Source organism: Embiotoca jacksoni, unplaced genomic scaffold (genome assembly GCF_022577435.1).
Source record: "Embiotoca jacksoni isolate LCO1_2020_lvr unplaced genomic scaffold, fEmbJac1.0.p SCAF_12, whole genome shotgun sequence".
In the NCBI taxonomy this organism is placed as follows: Eukaryota; Metazoa; Chordata; class Actinopteri; family Embiotocidae; genus Embiotoca; species Embiotoca jacksoni.
Genome location: NW_027185252.1, coordinates 2,817,574 through 2,838,959, shown reverse-complemented (window position 1 = coordinate 2,838,959; position 21,386 = coordinate 2,817,574). Strand labels below are relative to the sequence as shown.

At 44.0% G+C, this 21,386-nt stretch overlaps 2 protein-coding genes across 8 annotated transcripts in view; both read right to left on the bottom strand.

The window, feature by feature from the left end:
- Positions 1–349: 349 nt before the first annotated feature.
- otx1 (orthodenticle homeobox 1) lies at positions 350–7,329 on the bottom strand. The gene is made up of 4 exons (XM_069144211.1): positions 7,068–7,329; positions 4,559–4,745; positions 3,772–3,923; positions 350–2,271 (listed from the first exon to the last, which is right to left on the bottom strand). The coding sequence occupies exons 2-4, from the start codon at positions 4,653–4,655 to the stop codon at positions 1,516–1,518; spliced, it is 1,005 nt and encodes a 334-aa protein (XP_069000312.1). The 5' UTR covers positions 4,656–4,745; positions 7,068–7,329; the 3' UTR covers positions 350–1,515.
- Positions 7,330–11,591: 4,262 nt separating this feature from the next.
- The window catches only part of ehbp1 (EH domain binding protein 1), a 137,865-nt gene continuing 128,070 nt past the window's right edge, over positions 11,592–21,386 (bottom strand). For all 7 annotated transcript variants that reach the window (XM_069144214.1, XM_069144212.1, XM_069144215.1 and 4 more), the window contains 2 exons: positions 12,825–12,939; positions 11,592–12,692 (listed from right to left, as the gene is read on the bottom strand). In XM_069144214.1, coding sequence (XP_069000315.1) covers positions 12,602–12,692; positions 12,825–12,939 — 206 coding nt within the window. In that variant the 3' untranslated portion in view covers positions 11,592–12,601. The remainder of the gene's footprint in view (positions 12,693–12,824; positions 12,940–21,386) is intronic.

Genomic DNA, 21,386 nt, shown 5'->3' with positions numbered 1-21,386 from the left:
AAAAACAAGAAAACACTTGGTCTCCCTGAAGCAAGGAGATGTTAGTATTTCAATTTAAGGCAGAGACAGAGAGGATTAAACGGCTGCTCTCTAAAATGGAAATGCAGGGCCTGTGCGTTCACGGCTTGTTTTAATTACGGACTAATTTGCATTTACCCGGTTATAATTAGGCAAAAACAAAATCAACAAGCTTTTAAATAAAAGTGTGACTAGTTCAAATGAGAGAAAACGGCAATGTTGTAATTTGCTGGTGTACATGCATCTAAAAAAAAAAGAAAAAAAAAAAAGGGAACAACTTGGACTCCCTGTTGGGAATCAAACCGAGACAGAATCCACTGTGGAAAATAAATATGACTTAACGGATCTTTATTGGATGAACATGTATGTAAGGGTGGTCGCCTTAAAGATACATTCAACATCTCACTGTCATTTTGGAGCTATAAATCCACATTTCCTCTCCAAAAGAATTATTATAATAATAATAATAATAATTAAAAAAAAAAATGCTTTGACTCCAATATCAAGCCAAGTGCTGCGGTTCAAACATGTCCAATATCACGACAATGCCCAAGAGAGGAGGTCTGGTTGGAAAATGTAGAGGCTAGAATAATAATATCCGGAAAACAAAGTGCACCCTGGACGGACGCCCGGAGTACTTCTGCATCTAGGTTTTTAGATTTAGTTTTCCGAGACATTTCAAATTGCCAAAACATATATATTTTTTTTTTTTGTCTGAGTAAAACAACGTATATAAAAGCTGAACTTTATGGCCAATTTGTTCTCTTTGGAATATTTGGAAAGATTTACATACAGTTTTTTTTTTTCTTTTTTTTCTCCCAAAGTGGTAATAAACAATTTCAAATTCGGAAAAAACACCAACTAAACATGGTCACTGTAACTGACCCAAATACATATTTACATATTTCAGCTCCTCGGTGCAGCTGACTAAAAATCTCTTGTCATCCTAAAATAACAAATTTCAGAAATAAAAACTATACAGGATTTGATTGGGTCGGAGGTAAGAGGGCACTGCAGGCAGTTCCTGTCGGTGCCCCAGAGGGGAAAATATTCCTCCCATCCAGAGAGCTGGTGGTCAAAGGAGTTTGGTTGAAATGACTTTTTCTCTTGTGTTGAAAAACAGTTCTGTTAAGCTCATCCAAGAAGGGGGCGTCTTAAAAACCCATTCTTCGTCGTCAGGAAGCTGCTCCCGACGTGTTCTCTTCACAGGACTCGAGGACTGTTTCTCTTTTCTTTTTTTTTTTAAGTTTTCTTTTTAAAACGGGACGAGAGGGAGATGAAAAAGAAAAAGGAAAAGGAGAAAGAAAAAAAAAAAGGTCCAATTGGTGAGCATTGCTGCTGCTATCTTGTTATCTTATGGTTCATAAACTCTTTTTGTCTTTAAAAACAAGCAATAAGCTAATCTGGAAAAATACAAATAAAAAGACGAGGGAGCGGACGAGCAGGGAGGGAAGGAAGAGGAAAAAGAACAAAACAAAAAAAAAAGAAAGAGCCTGATCACAAGACTTGGAACCTCCAGGAGGCCTGGTCTTTGTAGTCCAAGCAGTCTGTGGTGTTAAAGTTGAGCTTCCACGAGGAGGCTGCAGTCTGCTCTTTGTAATCCAGGCAGTCGGAGGAGTTGAAGGCCAGGCCGGAGCCTCCGTAGGCCTGGTGGTGGTGGTGGTGGTGGTGGTGGCCCGACGACTGGCTGATGTGGTGGTGCGGGTGGCCCGACATGGACGAGGCCGTCATGGGGCTGAGCTGGTGGGGGTGGTGGTGGGAGTGCATGGGGGCCAGGTAGGAGCCGCAGTCCACGCCGCTGAAGTAGGAGCTGGAGGGGGCGGGGTAGCCCTGGCCGTAGCCCGGCGTCTGGTTGTAGGACATGGGGTAGGAAGTGGCGGCGGCGGCGGCGGCGGAGCCCGACATCGAACGCTGCATACAGGAGGCGTTGGACGGGGGTCCGGGCTCGGGGAGCGGCGCCACGGCGGGAGCGGGGGCGTTTCCTGGGGAGATGGCGGGGCTCCAGATGGAGGAGACGGTGCTGATGGAGGTAGAGGTGCTGCTGAGCGCCGCCGGACCCGTGTGATTGGTGGACGAGGAGGAAGAGGAGGAAGAGCCCGTGCTGGAGACGGCGGGAGGCGTGAACTGGCCGCTGCTCTCGGACCCGGTGCTCTCCCGGGCCGGAGAGGACTTCTTCTTGGGCGGCCTGGCTTTGGCGCTGCTGCCACTCTGCTGCTGCTGGCGACACTTGGCCCTCCTGTTCTTGAACCACACCTACGACGGAGAACACCAGCCAGGAGTTAGAAACCGGACACAGCACCAACCTCAGCATTTCATACCAAAAAAAAAAAAAAAAAGAAGAGGAGGGGGGAAAAAAACAACCTCCTGGGCCACGCTGGGAGTACATTATGGAGGAAAATTGGGGGTTATTAGGCATCAAGGTTCATTTCCACCCCGGCCTCTTCGCTTGGACCGGCCAGGGGTCCAATTTCATACCTGGTAGACGGCTCTAAGATAACAGGCTCTTGGGTTTCACCACACAGTAGGTAACTCTAGAGCGCCGAGAGGGTAGGATCGTGTAGAGCATTTTGTTTCACACACACATTCTGAAAATAACTCAGACTGTGTGTGTGTGTGTGTGTGTGTGTGTGTGTGTGTGTGTGTGTGTGTGTGTGTGTGTGTGTGTGTGCGCACTGCCTTGGTTTTCCCCCCTAAAGCCTTTCAAGGAGTCGTATTTGTTCAAAGTTGTCGTACACCAGTGAAATGTTCGGCGAGTGTTTGCAGAGATAGTCCCGGCCTCTTCAGTACAGATCCCACATTTCAGATCAGATTATTGCTGGATCGCATTAAATAATAAACTAATTATCAGCTGATTCTGCTAAAAAAAAAAATACAAAAAAAATACAAAAGAATTCTTGTTTGAAATGTAGTTTACATCAACATGTACAAACTGTTTTGTCTGTTGGAGGCTAATAAAGACGTGAAATAATGTGCTGTTGAAGTTTGTGTGACTGAATAAGGAGAAATGAACCAGTAAACTGAGCTAAAACAATAACAAAAGGTTCAAGAGATTTAAAAAAATAAACAACAACAACGGCAGTCTCCATCAGGCTGCCTGTTCTCACAGGTGACACTTTACGGTCACTTTCCCAGTAATTAATTATCAAACTGGTTTGTGTAATAATAATCAAAGTCTTAACTTTAACAGTTGTAAATCTATATGCTCGTTTCTGTCCTTCAAAAGGGGTTTAAAGTCTGTGACGTCACTGGTTCCAGGCCTCAAATGATCTAAAAAAAATCACCCATCTCCTTTTTTCCTCTTAAATTAGTGAATTAAACGAGCCTCCGTTTAGAATACATGGAGAAGTACTATGGAAATATTTATTTATATGAATACTGCACAAATTACTGGACACAGTCGACGGTATTGCACGTGCTAGCTAGCCAACATGAACTAATTAACGTTTAATCACAAATTACGTCATTGACGGTCCACGCGGATGAAACCGAAGGAAAAAAAAAAATTATAAAACGTTTAAAAATAAAATTTCTGCACTCAAAACTTAACTCGACAACTTGCGAGAACATAATTAGCTGATATTACTTTTTTTTTAAATGTTATAATTGAAAAGTTTAAACCGTGTCTTCAGAAACACGTGGAGTTAGTTAACCGGAGCTGGAGGCTCATTTACGGTCATAAATTGAATCGTTGGGAGATTTAAAAGCTTCTTTTCTTTCTTTTTTTTGGATTTATTTATTTATTTATTTTCTTACCTGGACTCTGGACTCGGGCAGGTTGATTTTCAGCGCGACCTCCTCCCGCATGAAGATGTCCGGGTACCGGGTTTTGGCGAACAGAGCCTCCAGGATGTCGAGCTGGGAGCGGGTGAAGGTCGTCCGCTCCCTCCGCTGCTTCCTGGGAGTCGCTGCGGGAAAGAAACCACCGGAGAACCGTCAATAAAAAACGGAAATCGTCACCCTGGAAATAACCATTTTCTTTTCTTTTTTTTTTTTTTTGTGAGACAAACATCTGTTCTGCTGCAGATGAGGTCAAAGCAGCTGAAAGGTGACACGACTAGAAAACAATTAGGATTTTTGTTTTTGTTTGTTTTTGTAGGCCACATTAATTGTGTTGTTGTACGTCCTATTATTGAACATTGTTTTGTCATTATTTGATCGTAAAGTGGTCTTGCTGATTCATAGTTTATATCTTTCTAAACACACGGACAAGTTAATACATTAATTGTACAACAGTGAAGAGCACTGGTAAAATTAAACAACTTTAAAATCTCTATTAATGTGCAGCATATGCTTATATGTGTTTTTATACTGCCAATTCATTATTATTAGGTTATTATTATTTGTATAAAAACATTTTTAAAAGCGTATTTTTCAGAATGTTTTTAGTCATTTTCTTCACTTTGATGAAGCTCGTGTTTACTGGTACAAACTGGATGCAGGTGATATTAATCTTTCAAAAGGTGTGTATTGATGTGTGTTTAAAGTGTGTGTGAGCGTGTGTGTGTGGGGGGGGGGGGGGGGCAGGGGGGGGTTCTCCTACCTGGGTAGCCCACTGAGGGGTGCAGCAGGTCCATAGCAGCGCCGCTGAGCCCCAGGCCGTTGACGCCATAAGGGGGCTGTTTGAGGTAGGACATCATGCTACAGGCGGTCACTGCTCCACCCAGCTCAGGCCAGTTTGGTTTCCCCCGATGCTGCAGCTTGGCGGGACAGGGGAACGAGTCTAGTCACTGCGCACACACACGGGAGGAAATATTAGAAACATTTCAGTAAATAAATACACGAGGTTTGTGCGTCCAGGATGGTAAACGAGTCTGAAATGGACCCGAACAATTTAGAAATGTTGTTATCCAAAATCTGAGAAACAATCTCCCTCCATGGTTTTTATTTTAAACACTTCATATATAAATGATATTTGTAATTTTTTTTTTTTTTTGCCATCTCTTTTAGAAAAAAACAATTTCCTAATTTTCAATTTATGAGACAATTAAAGCATGAAAACGCAGAGAACTAAAGAAACCTCATCACATAAGGTTCCCAAGAAATCTTACAGTGAATATATTTGGCGATAGAAAGATATAAAACCGTGAATTTCGTGCAGCATAAATTCACGGTTTTAAACCAGAGACGCACATTAAATCCCTTCAGTAATAATCGGAGACTTCAGAGGATAACGGGGGTCAAACGGCTGCAAAAAAAAACAAAAAAACGCTCCAACTCAAAAGACCAGAGGACAAAAAAATGATAAAGATTTTTTTTTTATGAAGCAGAATTTATTCCCATTTCAAGCCTGACAGCTCCTCACAACCGTAAAAAAAACAACAACAGATAAACAGAAACTGCAGGAAACTGGAGCAAGTTGGAAATAAATGTAAATAAATCACAGCTTCTGCATGTTGACCTGCAGCCTACATTTATTTATTATAGAGCACCTGCTGTTTTATACCTGCAGAATATTATTATTATTATTATTATTATTATATTTCCTGCAAGCAATTTCCTGTAATATAAACGTGTCAGTCACAGTCTTCTCTCAGTAATTAATAATTAAAATCAAAATAATAATGACTGACCTTTACTGTGGGAGCACAAGCCAGTGTAAAAAAAAAAAAAAAAAAAAAAAAAAAAAAAAATATATATATATATATTGAACATGTATTTTTTTTTTTCCAAAATTGTATACATTTTAAAGTCAGTGATATTTTATAAGAACTGTAAGTAAAAAAAAGTTCAAATAAAAGCAAACTTAAAAAATAAAACTCGGAGGCTGCTCGGAAAACAACGTCAGTGTGTTTGGTGTGTGAAGGCCTGCACACACACCGTCACGCGCTCCCTGGATTATGTATATGTGGTTTGATAATCTATAAAAATCACATCTGTACTCGCTCATTCTGTTTGTTTCGGGTCGTCAGACTTTGTGTGGATTTTGACCACAAACCGGACTCCTGCGGATCCTCAGTCCTCTTCAGGAACCAACTCGGTCCACATCAGAATTAAAATCCACCAACCAAAGCAGCCGGCTTCTATTATTCTGCTTTTATGGGATCAGAGGAATCTTTTATACTCTTTTAGTTTTTTTTGACAGAATTAATCAGTTTCCTATTTTAAACCTACAAAGACGAGCAAACCAAACTCAACTGAATAAAAGTTAAAATTATGTTTTGATTTTTGAATTTCTACAGAATAAAAGACAAAGTGCAAACTTCAATTTTATATAAAGCACAATTGTGATTTTTCTATCCCTTTTGTCTCTTTTAAATAATTAAAAGATGTACATGTGTAATAGATTTAATTCTGCTGGAAAACGAGCAAAGTTTATCCAAATATTCAACAACAGCTCCTGAAACATGAATCTGACCCGTTTAATAATCTACAGTTTGATTTTCAGTCGTGAGTGCAGGATGATAAAATCAAACACAGCCCTGAAGTTTAAAGGCTGCGAATTAAATTAGAGAGATTATTTTCACAATGAACCAAAACCGAACCCCAACTAACTTAAACGCGTCTTCCAGCGGCTCTTTAAACCGCGTTTCCAGCTCTGCCAGGCCGGAGTGAAAAGACGAGATCTCGGTGCAAATGAACTCAATTAGAATTTAGATTAGACCTCCGGGGAGAGAGCGTTTCAGAAGGGCTCTTATCAGCAAAATAAATTAACAAAAACCAAAACACGCCTCTCCAATTATCTACTAAGTGCTTCCAACGCTTTAATGGCCAATTGCTCTCAATAAAACTCGACTGGAATGAATTGGAATAGAAATATGAAAATTATCTACTCAAGAGGAAGTTGACTCAATTTATCCGGTTCAGACTGAAGCACTCGGCGGAGCAGATTAATTCATATCTCCGCAGATATTTCGCAACATCGTGCGGCGGTGGAAATTGAAATCAGATTCATGTTGGATTTGAACAAGAAAAGACTTTAAAAAAAAAAATAATAAAAAAAATAAAAATGTGTTTGGAAAAGTTCCGTTTCTGCGTTCGGGAAGCGGAGGTTTGTTGCTTTGGAGTGAAAATGCGCACAAAGCAGAGAAAGAAACCAGCAGAAAGTTTACCTTGTTTATCTCCTTCCCTTCTCCCGAGCCCTCGGACCACAAGAGGCGAGTAAAATTATCCAGCAGCAGGAAGTCTGCGGGGCACAAAACTCGAGCAGCAGCCGCAGACTTGCTCAAAAACAAACAACAGTGCGCAAACCAGGCAGCATCACGGAGAAAAGGCGCAGGCAGGCTGTCGGCACAACGGGCGTCACCGCGTCCTCGGTGCGGTTCCGGCCGTTTTTACAGCCAAATAAATCAAACTCATTTGCTTTCAGGGGGCTTGTCGTTGTCTGTCAGAGGTGATTTCTAATGGAGACGGATGGAAGATTGATCACCTTCTCTCCGCCCCGCGCCTCTATGAGCGGAGGATCACCTGCGGATCCGCCTCCTGCAGCCAATCAGGGCGCGTCCTCGTGCTGACGGACGGCACGCACGGCCTATGGACGCGCAGAGGCAGCCGGGAGAGCCCACTCCCACTCCCACCCCCCACCCCCACCCACCCCAACCCCTAGCACCCCCCCCCTACCCCCCCACCACCACCACCACCTTCCTCTCGGTCCGGGTCCCGAGACCAGAGAAACCACAGAGCGGTTTTAAAAAGATGGAAATGTTTCTCAGGCCTGCAGGAGAAGGCGCTCCGGAGGCTGCAGGCCGCTCTGCTGCTCGGAAAGTGCGCAAAGGAAGAATTTAAAGGATATGCACATTTCACATCGAGACCTTCTTGTTTTATTATCAGCATGCAAGCTCTTTCAAAAAAAAAACAAAAAAAAAAACAGAAGAGGAGCATCTGTGAAGCCTCGACATGAAACTAAATCTGCGGATTTTTCCTTCATCTGAAACATATTTTCTACTAAAACTGTTTCCTCGCTGCATTTTTTTTTTCCTTCTTCTGGTGCGTCAGTGTTTTATTTTTCCTCCACTTCATGATTCAAAATGCTTCATGAGAAGTAAAATATCAGAAATAAAGAAAAGTTATTCTTTTTTTTTTTTAGGCTTAAAACCGCCTCAGTTTGACAGAAAGCAGCGAGTCAGTTTCTCCACAACACAAAACACATTCACTGAAAAGGCCGCAGCGCCTCGCGAGATTTTTTTTATTTCAGGTCTTTATTTCTGTTTCTTCTATTTGTTCAGTTTTTTCATTCAAACTGTGAACGTGAGGGGAAAAAAAAGAGGGAAATAAGTTAAATTTATCCATTTTGATTTTTATTGTGATACCCCCCCCCCTCCCTCTCTCGCTCTCTCTCTCTCTCTCTCTCTCTCTCTCTCACACACACACACACACACACACACACACACACACACACACACACACACACTCATGAATATTAATGAGGTTTAATCCCCATTTAGAATTACATTTGAGGATGGTTGACGTAAAGTTTAATAGGGACAGACCTCCAACTCACTGCGGAGGAAAAAAAAAAAAAGAAGAACCCACAGAAGAGGAAGAAAAAGAAGAAGAAAAATGTGCACCAGAAGCTGCGGTCACTGAATCAAATCCTGCGGGTTTTAATGCGTTTTTAACGCGTCACACTCAAAACAAACAGAATATTTTTGAATGTCTTGGCCCGCGTGGCGGTGAGGGTCGCGGGGATGCAGCTCTGTCTTTGTGGGTCTCTGCAGAAAAAAAAAACTTGTGTAAACGAGCTGAAAGCGAGCTAATGTTCAGAGAGAGAGAGAGAGAGAGAGAGAGAGAGAGCGAGAGCAGGGATGGAAATTACATTTTTACGTGTGTGTGTGTGTGTGTGTGTGAGGAGGGAAATCAAAGTGGAGGCCGATGGGACTTAAAAGTCATCGACGAGAGCACTTTGACAGAAAAACTTAGACATCAATAGTCGGAGGAGCAAAAAAAAAAAAAAAAAGGGAACAAAGTGTTGGAGGCCTGCAGGGATGCTGCTTGTTGTGGAGGCACCTGAACGCACCTTTCTGCACAGGAACGAGGTGTGCTCGTGCTTTTACGCACACAAAATCCAACATAAAGCAGACACATGTGAGCGCGAGGTGGAGCTCAGAGAGGGAGGGACATATTTTTTTTAGGGGTATAATTGATTTGTGTTTGTGGATGGAGGTCAAACACTTTCACCTTTTATCCATTTATATTTTTATTTCCACCACATGTGAAGTCCGAGCAGTCAGAGGGCCGAAATATCAGCACCCCTCCTCTCCTCTGCGCGCGCGCGCGCGCGAACACACACACACACACACACACACTCACACACAGGCTACACACTCACACACAGGCTACACACTCTCACACACTCACACTGGTTCCGTTAAATTATGCAAAAAGGCCATTCAACAAATATGGCCCTCACAACACAAAAGAGACGGTTTATTCTGACATATCCCCGCGTTTCTTGTTTTTTTTTTTTTTTCCTCCTCTTCTCTCGATGTGAGTAAGACCCCGAGATAAACCCCTGAACAAGTATCAAGTTATCAAGTTGCACCAACCTTTTGTAATAAGAGTATTTTGTCTAATCCCAAATTGCAGTTGAATTTTCTTAATGCTGAGCTGGTAAAGCCTGGGATTAGGCGGCGCGGAGAGGAGGGGGAAAAGTTTTGTCCCTTCAGCCGGCAGGATTGGAAGCGGGGATCTGCGGGGATGTTGTCGGTGCTTATTAAAACGATGATGCATAAAACACAGTTGTTGCAGGAGCCCCGGCGCCGCACGCGGAGCCCCGGGCTCCCTCAGGTGCAGAGGCTCGGACGGCGGCGGGGCGCGGGGAGTTTAACGCAGAGGCCGAGCGGCGCGCAGCACCTGTGAGGTGAGGCCAGGAGACATCAAAAGCTCAGGAGATAATCCATTCAGTTGAAGGATCCTCAGCTGCACAGCAGCGCCGCAGCCGCCGCCGCCGCGTTTTTTAAAAAAAAAATTTTTTTTTTTTACGCAGCGCTTCTCTCTTATTCACAGAAAAAAGGAAACTGACTCCAAATGTTTTTCACTCTTTCTCCTTCAACTGGAACATTAAAGACAGCCGAGTGATGCTGCAGAGGTAAGACTGGACTCTTTCAGCCATTTTATTTTCCCCTAATTAAAAAACAAAAAACAAAAAAAAAACATACAGGAAAAATGTTTAAAATATCGGATTAAAAGCCTGAAATGATTTATTTAATTAAACCTTAGAGCAGTTTTGCGGTGTAGCCGGACTGAACAGGATGACAGAAATAACTGAGGTGGATTTAAAACCGCAGCAAGCGTCAAAACTTTTTGGACAAATGCAGGAGGAAAAGTTCAAGTTTTGCGCATGAACAGTTGCGTCAGAACCAAATTAAACAGCCTTAATAAAATATTTTAACATTTATATGACAAGTTTAAATCTAAAGGAGAGATAGTGCGAGTCATTTTTAAGGTTTTAACACACACACACACACACACACACACACTGAGACACAGAGCTTCATTCAGTCCTCTGGCCGAGCTCAAGGTCCTTCACCGTTTTAGCTTTTTTTTTTTTTTTTAAGCCCTGATAATACAAACTAAAACAAAACGCCTCGGGGGACGTAACGTGCGTAATGTGCACGTACGTACAGTCGGTCCCAAGCAGAGAAGAAACGAATCAGCAAATTAATGTGAAAGTATGAGAAAGGCCGGGCAGGACGTCTGCTGTCACAACCTATTTCCCCGCTTTAATCGGGGATGGGTGGCTGCCTGCAGGGACGGAGCGGAGGGTTCAACCGCAGACACTTTGTTCATCCCGATTTTTATTACAGGGACATTTTTCACACTTAATTTCACGTCTGACATCACGGCAGTAAATTAGTTGCGAGTTCAAAACGGGCGATTAAAGGCTGTGAAATATTGTTACGGATGTGGAAATTAATTGTAGTAGTTCCCTCCTCCCCCCCCCCTCCCCCGACCCTTCCGGTGGTTCAGTCCCTCTTCTCCGGTTCCTGCACGGCTGAGGGTTACCGAGCCTCTCCGAGCTCTGCCCCCCGTCTGCAGCGCGCACAGGAGCGGCCCAAAGAGAGACGGAGAGACGGAGGGGGAAAACATCTGCTCCGGACAAAGTGATTTCTCTAATCTTCCTCAGAGGAACCTGCTCAGCAACCGACCTCAAACAAACACACACACACACACACACACACACACACACACACACACACACACACGCACACAAAATCCCACTAACACCAATTTTAATTTATAAACACGCGCAGGTCGCAGGGGAATTGAACAGAGCGCCGAATAATCAGCGAGGCTCGCTGGTGGAAGCAGTGATAGGAGCCACTTATGTGCAGCCAACGGCGAGCATGCATTTCAATAACTTTCTACAATTATGAGAAAAAAGGAAAAAAAAAAAAAAGGAGTTTGGTTTGAATCACGAGGTAAAACCGAAAAACTGCCGAAGAAGAAGAGGAAAGAATACGTTTTTGAAGTGTGTGCAATTATGAAAAATAGAAACTAATTAAAACACTTGGATTAAAACTCAACATTAAATAATAATGAAACTGTAAAAATGCTTCTAATTCAAACACCTGCAGAGTTTTTATGAATACAAAAAAATAAATAAATAAATAAGAAAGGGGCCACACGTTGCCTGGTGGAGTATGAAATCATAAGGACTTTATTACTGAAGACTTGGGTTATGACACTGGAATAAATAATCAGATAAATGTTCACACGTAAAAAGGACAGCTGCACCAGATGTGGAGCTCTAAGAAATGCACGTGGAAGCATATTTTTTTAATTTTCTCTTCTTCTGAATACAATAAATAGAAAAACCAAAACTTTGTTGAGCACATGAAACGTGATGGTAGGTTCATTTAACAAGCAGCTTATAGAACAAAACGGCAATAAATAATATATATATTTGTTGTTTCTGACTGCATGAATCCTGAAAAACAAAAACAAAACAAAACAAAAAAAAAGGAGGATTTTGGAAGCTGTTGGTGAGAGCAGTGATGAAAATATACAACACAAGTGTTTTTTTTTTGTTTTTTTTTTAACATCTTTTGTTTTGGTAAACTGCTTTCAAGCCAAGACGATAAAAAAAAAAGAATAGGAAAGTTAAGATTTATGTCAGATTTATGAACAGTAATGCAGTTAAGATATTTTACAAGTAAAAACTTTAAAGTGAAATAATTCAAAGATACACAGTCAAGTCATGAAGGAGCTCCAAAAGACCGCCGTTATAACGACTCGTGATGTTTCTCTGAAACTGAAATATCAACCCCTCATCATCATCATCATCACCTCAACATGATGAAGAAAAAAAAAAAAAAAAAGGACCCCCCCCCCCCCCCCCCCCCCATGCTGTACCTCAAACTCCTGGTCTTTACGTACAAATACACACCGTCAGGTTTATGTTACATACGGGTACCGCTCTGGATGAAGAAAAGAATTAAAATAAAAAATAGAGTTTGAGTATAAAGTTTGTGTGAAGGTGTCGCAGGGCCTCAAAACAAAAACCACCTCAGGACTCAGAGGACCGAGAGACGTCTAAAAGCCACTATCAAATAATAATAATAATAATAATAATAATAATATTAATAATGATGACGATGATACATTTCTTTGATCGGCTACATTTGTCGGTTGTGTTTGGTGACAATCACTGAAGGACACACTTCTCCTCCTTCTTGGCCATCTTGCCTTTGTTCTGCTCCAGCGTCCTCTCCAGGTGCTCGTCCTCCTCCTCGGCCCTGCGGACGGCAAAAGGTCAAAAGGTCAGCTGTGTAGGTGGAGGAGGCAGGTGGCACACCGATCACTCCTGTGTGTGTTTTTTTTTTTTATTCTACTTTAATGTTTGTGACTCTGCTTCCACGTTAACTTACTCTTTCTCCTGGGCGTCCAGGTCCCGGACCAGCGCGTCCCTCTTGTTGACCAGGATGACCAGCTCGTCCAGCAGCAGCTGCTCACGTCTCTTCTGGGCCTCCGTCTTCTGCCAGTCTGCAACCAAGAGGAACAAAACCACTCAGACCTGGAGACGCTGAGGAGGACTCCTAAAAACATGGAGACGCTGAGGAGGACTCCTAAAAACATGGACACACTGAGGAGGACTCCTAAAAACCTGGACACACTGAGGAGGACTCCTAAAAACCTGGACACACTGAGGAGGACTCCTAAAAACCTGGAGACGCTGAGGAGGACTCCTAAAAACCTGGACACACTGAGGAGGACTCCTAAAAACATGGAGACGCTGAGGAGGACTCCTAAAAACATGTAGACGCTGAGGAGGACTCCTAAAAACCTGGACACACTGAGGAGGACTCCTAAAAACATGGACACACTGAGGAGGACTCCTAAAAACCTGGAGACACTGAGGAGGACTCCTAAAAACCTGGACACACTGAGGAGGACTCTTAAAAACATGGACACACTGAGGAGGACTCCGAAAAACCTGGAGACGTTGAGGAGGACTCCTAAAAACATGGAGACCCTGAGGAGGACTCCTAAAAACCTGGACACACTGAGGAGGACTCCTAAAAACATGTAGACGCTGAGGAGGACTCCTAAAAACCTGGACACACTGAGGAGGACTCCTAAAAACATGGACACACTGAGGAGGACTCCGAAAAACCTGGAGACGTTGAGGAGGACTCCTAAAAACATGGAGACCCTGAGGAGGACTCCTAAAAACCTGGACACATTGAGGAGGACTCCTAAAAACATGGAGACGCTGAGGAGGACTCCTAAAAACATGGAGACGTTGAGGAGGATTCCTAAAAACACGGAGACGTTGAGGAGGACTCCTAAAAACCTAGAGACACTTTGTCTCATGACAAGTTGTGTGTCTCCTGTCCTCTCTGAGTGCAGGACGTTCGAACAACCGAGCTGAACATAAAACTACGAACGACAACATTCAGCGTCCCGTTCAGGACCAGAACCTCCTGCAGGACAACGGAGCTTCTCTGTGACGGACAGTTTGGACAGAAAGTTCTTCTTATTAACCCGAGAAGAAAGGTTGTGTGTGTGTGTGTGTGTGTGTGCACAGCGATAATGATGATGATGATGATGCCCCGAGCAAACAGACGTGAAGGACGATGTCATGTTAATGTGAATCATCTCAGAAAAGCGAATGTGGCATCAAAGTGACGCCTTCGTAGCACAAAACATCTTTGTTTGTTTGTATTTGAGCTGAAATCCATTTTATCAGATTAAAGTTGGGTTTTAATGAAGAGACGACGTTCCTGTTTAATTTTAAGATCAGAATTCAGCTCGTCGAGTCTTCTCGCTCTAAAATCTATAAACTTCCACATGAGCACAAACACCTGAATGTCAGCGCAGCGAAAATAAACAAACAAACAAACAAGCAGGTGAAGCTCTGACTTTAGTCTCTCGGTTCTCGGGGTCTTTGCAGGAAGGGGCCCCACAGGGCCCCACAGGGTCCAGGTGGGACCCTGATCCAAATCCCCTCAGCCTCTCCCCGGAGGAGGGGGGTTGCCCACAGGAGAGCACCGACTCGCCCCGGGGCTCAAATATCCGCCTGCTGCCCTTCGCTCCACCCTCACCCCCCAATGCCAGGGCAGCTCCTCCCCCCTCACACTAAGCCCCTCCCTCCTGACCCTAAATTCTCCTCCCCCTAATCCCAAACTCCTCCCTCCTCACCAGAAACCCCTCCCCCTCTTCATAAACTCCTCCCTCACCCCAACCCCCCCCCCCCCGACTCTGAACAACATTGCGAAGATCTTTTTTTTTGTCATGAATAAACAACATCTTACGCTGCACACGAATTAAATCAGTTATTATTATAAAATGAAACGGAGACGCGGCAGAAACATCTCAGTCGGAGGAGATTTATCCGCCGCCTCGCAGCTTAAAGAAGGAGATCTGCAGCGACTCCTCGGCTCAGCGTGAGAACGAGTCGCCCCGCTCGAAGAAAAAAAAAAACCTAAAAAAAACCTCCATCGTTTAAAACGAGAGAATTCAAACGCGGCCGAGTTGAACTTCTGCGGCGCAACTTCACCGCTGCATCAATATTTAACCGCCTATTGATTCCAGAACAAAAAGGATGTTGTAAAATGTCAGTCCCAAAATAAGTGTGGCTTTATTAAAAATAAATACCCCCCCACACCCACCCCCTTCTTCATTGAGTCAAATTGCGGCAGTCAGACTGTGTGTGTGTGTGTGTGTGTGTGTGTGTGTGTGTGTCACGCTGGGCCCAGTGTGTTTGTCCTGAAAGGTCTGCGCTCTCTTCATTGGCCCCGTTCGTCCCTTTGAAGTCGACCACAGAGCGAAATGAACACAGTCCCAATATTTAGGTCTCTGAGCTCTTTTCCTTTCCTTGTTTTTTTTTTTTTTTTTCTCCTCTCTGGGAAGTAAATTTGCTCTCCTGTGTTTCTGTCAGCGAGTCAACAAATACTTCAGACCTGCCGCATACGTCCCAACCTGCCACCGGGGAGTGTTGGTGTTTTCTTTCTTTTCTTGGAACAATTTGGGAGACAAAGTGCAAAAATTGGATGAGTCATCATGTGAGTCATCAGCTTTAAATAATTGTGAGACAGGAATGTGCGCCGCCGCTTCCGCCATTACTCTCCCACAATCCTGTCTGGATGCGGGCCGGCCCACCGGAGGCGGGTTTAGGAAGTAGAAGAAGACAAAAAAAAAAAAAAAAACTTCCCACAAAAACACTAAATCTGTCCCCCTTCACAGCACTTCTCGGCCAAGAAGCCAAAATCCTGGTCGCGCCAGGGAAGGGAGGGGAGGGGAGGGAGCACACTGCTGTCAATCACATGTCGCAGAGTCCCGCCCCCCTCATTAGGAAGGTAAACAATAAAAAGAGCCGATGAGAGACGTGACCAGGCAACACCAGAGCAGGGCAGGCTGGGTAACCAGAGACTCAGGAACAAACAAAACACCCTGCAGCCACTCAGAGCAACCCCCCCTCCCCCTCTCAACCCCTTAAGCCCCGCCTCCCCCATCAGAGAGAGAGAGAGAGAGATAGAGAGAGAGAGAGAGAGAGAGAGAGAGAGAGGTTAAAGACTCAGAGGAGTGTGTGTGCAGCTCACATGGTGGGTGTGTATTCAGATAACTCTCGCCGTGCACGGTAACCATGTGAGTCGGCACAAGGCACACAAGAATGCGCTGGTTCAAATCCCCATGAACCCCCCCGAACCCCTCCCTCCCTCTCGCCCTCTCCAATGCTAAATTTATTCAAACTGGTCCAAAGCTTGGTTCTCTCACAGCGAGGCGACACCGTCCTGCGTGCGGCTGGCTGCCCGTCCCATCCCGTCCCTCGTGTTTCTGTTTCACACGAAAGAACGTCTGATGTCTCTGGAGGACGTCGTTGTCTCACCGCGACGTCCTCCAGAGACATCAGACGTCCACGAACGCACGAATTTCTTCTTTCCTTCCTTTTGTCTCCGCCTCTTGTTCTCCTGCTTAAAGGTCCCCGAAAGCTGGTTTTGGCCAAAGTCCAAGTGGAATCCAGAGACAAAAAAAAAAAAAAGTGTCTCCAGAGAAGAAGAAGAAAGTCCACGGGCAGCGAGAAAATGGCTGATAAAAACAAAAAAAACCCGATCTCAGCAGCAGCCGAGACTTAAAACTCTCCGTCAGGTCACGTGTGAATGTTAAAAGACAAAAGTTTGTTGAGGAAGTGTTTAAAAGTGGAAGAAAGACTGCAGAACAAATCACTCCACTTCAGACGAGAGGATTATTTTACCCTAATTAGCAACCAAGAACATTTAAAACAGAATTTTTTTTTTTTTTTTATTAATAATTGTGAAGTGAATATTCAAACTAAGTATTACCTGCTTATGTAAAACCTGATTTTACTGACTCCTCCTCTGTTAAATCATGTTAAATCACACAAACAAATGAAAACAGCCTCAATAAACGCTCTCGTTACAGTTTGAGTGAGTTTCTGGGGATTTCTCATCGACCAGTTTTAACCCTAAATTTATAAACGACAGGTGTCCGATCCGCAAAGGGAAAAACAAAGAGGAACACGTTTGATGTGAGGATCTCCTGCTGATGGAGTCACACGGAGGCCTTCGTCACGCAGAATAACTCTTAATGACTGACAGACGGCGAGAGTTTGACAGTTGACTGAACCCTGGATAAGAAATACGAGCGTTCGCGAACATTAAACTCACTTCTAACTTTGGAGAACGAGCCCAGATCAGCTCAATCAGCGTCTGTCCTGCCAGATGTGACGATAAGCAGGCGTGTAACATCCCGTTAGCTTCACTACGGGAGCCACTTGTTCGACAATCAAAACCCGCCGGAGACGACGCGGGGAGAATATTTAACGCGCTTTAAAGTAAGTTAGGGCGCTCTCCTTTGTTTTTTGTTTTTTTTTGTGTGTGTTGCCTGAATCGAAAAGCGACACGAACGAGTCAAATAAAGACACGCGCTCGTTTCCTGAATTCCCCTAAAAACTCGAGGGCGACGGCTGGCGAGCGCAGGTCGGCGTTATCGGCGGTTCCAGTCAACTTGCGGCCCTGAAAGAGTTGCCGACATCATCAAAAGTTGCCCATGTGATAGGATTGCACAGTGCACCTAATCAATCAGCGTCTGTTGTGCGCCACCCCGATGTGTTACAAAGCCCAAATAGATTTACAAATGATGTGTGTGTGTGTGTGTGTTTGTGTGTCGGGGGTGTGGAGGGGGATAAGCTCCTGCATAGGATTAGATATTGATTTTAAACATATAAAAAAAAAAAAAGAAAAAAAAAGCTTATCATATCAAACCGTAACAGGGAAAACTCTGGGACCCGGCTATGCATAAATCCCTTTTAGATGGCGAGAGGGCGTCCACTTTAAAACATGCACACACACACACACACACACACACACACACACACACACACACACACACACACACACACACACGGGCCCCTTGAAGGAAGCCAAGACTCAGTTGTGTGTGTGTGTGTGTGTATGTGTGTGTGTGTGTGTGTGTGTGTGTGTGTGTGTACATAGGTGTGAATCGGTAAGCAGATAAAGAGGGCATAGTGGATCAATTTTGTGGCAGGGAGATGAGAGTGTGGCATACAGATGGCATTTTCCCACCTGGCATCACACCAAGGCGGAACAAGGAGGCGGTTATCACTGAGCATGCTCATAAACGGCAACCGGCGCCGGCCCGAGACTCGCAGCCTCGTCCCCGGCCGTTTGATTGTGCAGCCGCTGCACATTTAAATAACTCGTTTTTAATGCCACGCTGTTTTTTTTTTTGTTTTTACTTTCAGCATCATCAAGTTCTCGTCCGCAACTTTTCTTTCGTGCCGACCGAGATGTTTCGGAGGCTTTAATATTATTTGTTCTCTATTAGTGGGTTTGAATTGATTTCATAAACCAAACACTTCTTCGCTTCCTGTATGATTTAACATCAGAGGCTTCTGTCGACAGAGCACATCTGTAATCCCCGTTTGTTACGTTAAAGTTGACAGAAAATGCCGATAATCAGCCGTTTTATATGACCATTAATAATGTATGTATATTATTTAAATCTACGCGCACGATATAACCTTCCTGTTTACTGTGTTGAGTACTTACTGCTGTTATAATATTGATAATATAGCTTAATCCATCCCAAGTGTAATTGGAGCTTTGGTATGTCCAAAACTGCATGTTTTCATCAAATATTAATATAGTTTCTAACATATCACCAACACCTATTTAATCCGGTTGCTTTATTCTTATAATGTGCGAAGGAGGGGGGCATGCTGGGAAATGGTAGGGGAGGAGCCTAAACAAAAAATATATGGACCAGAGCCAATCACAGTTATGTTACTCTGCAGCTGAGATGTTTCCTTGAAGAGAGACTGAGTGAGAGGCGGATTCATGTTAGTTTACACACAAGTTACGAAGGATGAGTGCATGCTGGGAAACGGAAGGGGAGGAGCCTAAGAAAAAAGTATATGCACCTGGGCCAATCACAGTTACGCTACTGCTGCAGCTGATATGTTTACTAAACGTTATTTTGCACAAAGGTTAAGACACGACACGTCCATAAAACTCTGATTAGCTTCTTTACATCTTAACGTTTGTTATTTGATGGAGAAAAAAAAATAAGACATTATCTGCTGTTGTCACAATCTGATTTTCAACAATGGATATTTAAGCAAAAATTCACAAGAGCTTGTAGTTTATGTTGATTTGGATATCAAAAGTTCAGCAGATTGATCTCCCCTCAAGTCTTTCATCTGCTTACAATGAGTTTTATCACGACAGCAAAAAAAAATCACTGCAGAAAACTGATCTTTTAAAATGGTAAAAAAAAAAAAAAAAAATCAGAGAGAAGTTGAGAGGAATTTGTCCTTTAGCAGAATATCAGCTTCAAAGTCTTTCTTCCTCTCATCCTCGCTCTCATGTGTCCGAGTGTCCTGCAGCTCACGTCAGCAGCACAAATGTAGAAATAAAACCTGATGAGTCACATCTCTGGATCTCTCTCTCTCTCTGGTCTGCAGCATCAACACAGACGGGGCCAAAAGGCTGAATTTATAATCTGCTGCTTTCAACTTTCATCAAAACCTGAAATGTTCACATTACGATGGAGGTTATTCTTGTGATTCATTTCGATGTAGCCGCTGCAGATGGATGGTAGATGTAGTACTAATAGGAACAGACAGGAGCGACACACTGACCTCCGAGATTCACTGAGACACGGAGGAAGAGAGGCGTGTTTGCATCAGTGCAGGTATATATTTTTCTTAGCAGGGTGTGTGTGTGTGTGTGTATCTTACTGATGTGTGTTTTTTTTTTCCCTCTTGCTCTGACTCACACTGCATCTCTCTCTCTCTCTCTCTCTCTCTCTCTGTGTCATCGACTGGCCAACCAAATCAGCAATTACTCGCACGCCCGACCATCGCTCAATGGACCTGCCCAAGCACCAAATAAGAGCTGCAGAGATGTCGAGCACACACACACACACACACAGCCACGGGCACACAGGTGGACACACAAACACACCTGTGAGATGCAAACACACAGATGCAGGCAGATTCTCACACACACACACACACACACACACACACACACACACACACACACACACACACTCTCTCTCTCCTCCCAGCAGCTCAGAACTATCTGTGGCTGCTACAGAAAGGTAGAGCCTGTGAATGTTAAGTGCCTCCCTTAGGGAGGAAAATAAGGCCGGCAGATAAGTTAGTCAGCTGCAAATCCAACAAGTCCACATGAAGGCAGAGAGGACCGTGGTGACACGACACACACCACCTCTCCACCTCGACGCACACTATCTCTGCTCTCTCACGTCCACACACACACACACACACACACACACACACACACACACACACACACACACACACACACACACACACACACAGGTGAGCAGGCAGACACATCATACAAATCCGATATATAAAGAAATGTGCACTCAGAGGAGCACCAGGAATCCCGCAGACACACATCCAGGTGTCGGCAGTAACACACATGGAAAAAAGACAGAAGCGTGCACGCGCACGCACACGCACACACACACACACACACACACACACACACACACTTGAAGCAGGCTCACGGACACATACACACACACGTGTAGCAGAAAAAGTGAAATCCTCCCCTTTGACTTGAGCTGCAGTTCGATAAATATAAAAAAAAATAAAGTGTCCGGAGAAGACAGAGGAAATCAACCTGGACGCAGGCTGGAGCTCCTGCTTGGATACGCACGTCTGCCCCCCCCCCCCCCCCCCCCGCATAGCCCACCTCCTTTCTTGCTAATTACAATTGATTTATTATGGACCAGGTAGCTTATCAGGTGCCCGGTGAAATTACGATGGGCGTCTGAAGGCTGTGAGGAGAAGGGGAGTTTGGGGGAAGGGGGGTGGCGGTGGTCAATGTCGAATAGCAAAATCAATTAGCATTGATTGGCAAAAGGTTCATTTTGCCAAAGAGGACGCAGTCGAAGGGGATTAAACTTCCCTGGCCCCCTGACAACTTTGATACGACACAATGGCTGCTTTTCTGGCTGCGGTGTAGTTAACAAGCTTTCAATAATATAACTGCATTTTTTGTATTTTTTTTTTTTTTAACCCCACAAAACCCTCTGAATGCAGCTGCGGCCGGGTTTCAAATCAGGCATCGGCTAGTCGGGTCTGGCTAAGAAACAGATAGCATTGATCATGTATCAGGGAGTGAAATCCCTCGCAAGCCCGCATCTTAATCCTCATCAAGAAGCCGACGCAGAATTCAAATCATCCTGCTTCAGGCTGCGAATGAAGGCTGATCAACAGGAAGGACTCGTGAAAACATGAAACCACTTTAGTTAAACTCCAACAACTCGGACAGCAGCTTTACTTTGAAAATGAACTTCAACTGTTGCTGTTCGTCTCCTCTTGTTGGCATTTTGGCAACTAAATACACAAGATCCAGATAAATAATTAGTGACAATAATCAGGAAAGATTCAGGAACTGATGGAGTAAAAT

Excerpts from the sequence above, each read along its gene's own strand:
- otx1 (XM_069144211.1), bottom strand. The coding sequence starts at position 4,655 with ATGATGTCCTACCTCAAACAGCCCCCTTATGGCGTCAACGGCCTGGGG. Across the intron at positions 3,924-4,558 it reads CCCCTCAGTGGGCTACCCAG|CGACTCCCAGGAAGCAGCGG; the intron begins GTAGGAGAACCC and ends TCTTTCCCGCAG. Across the intron at positions 2,272-3,771 it reads TGCCCGAGTCCAGAGTCCAG|GTGTGGTTCAAGAACAGGAG; the intron begins GTAAGAAAATAA and ends TCTCCGTCGTAG.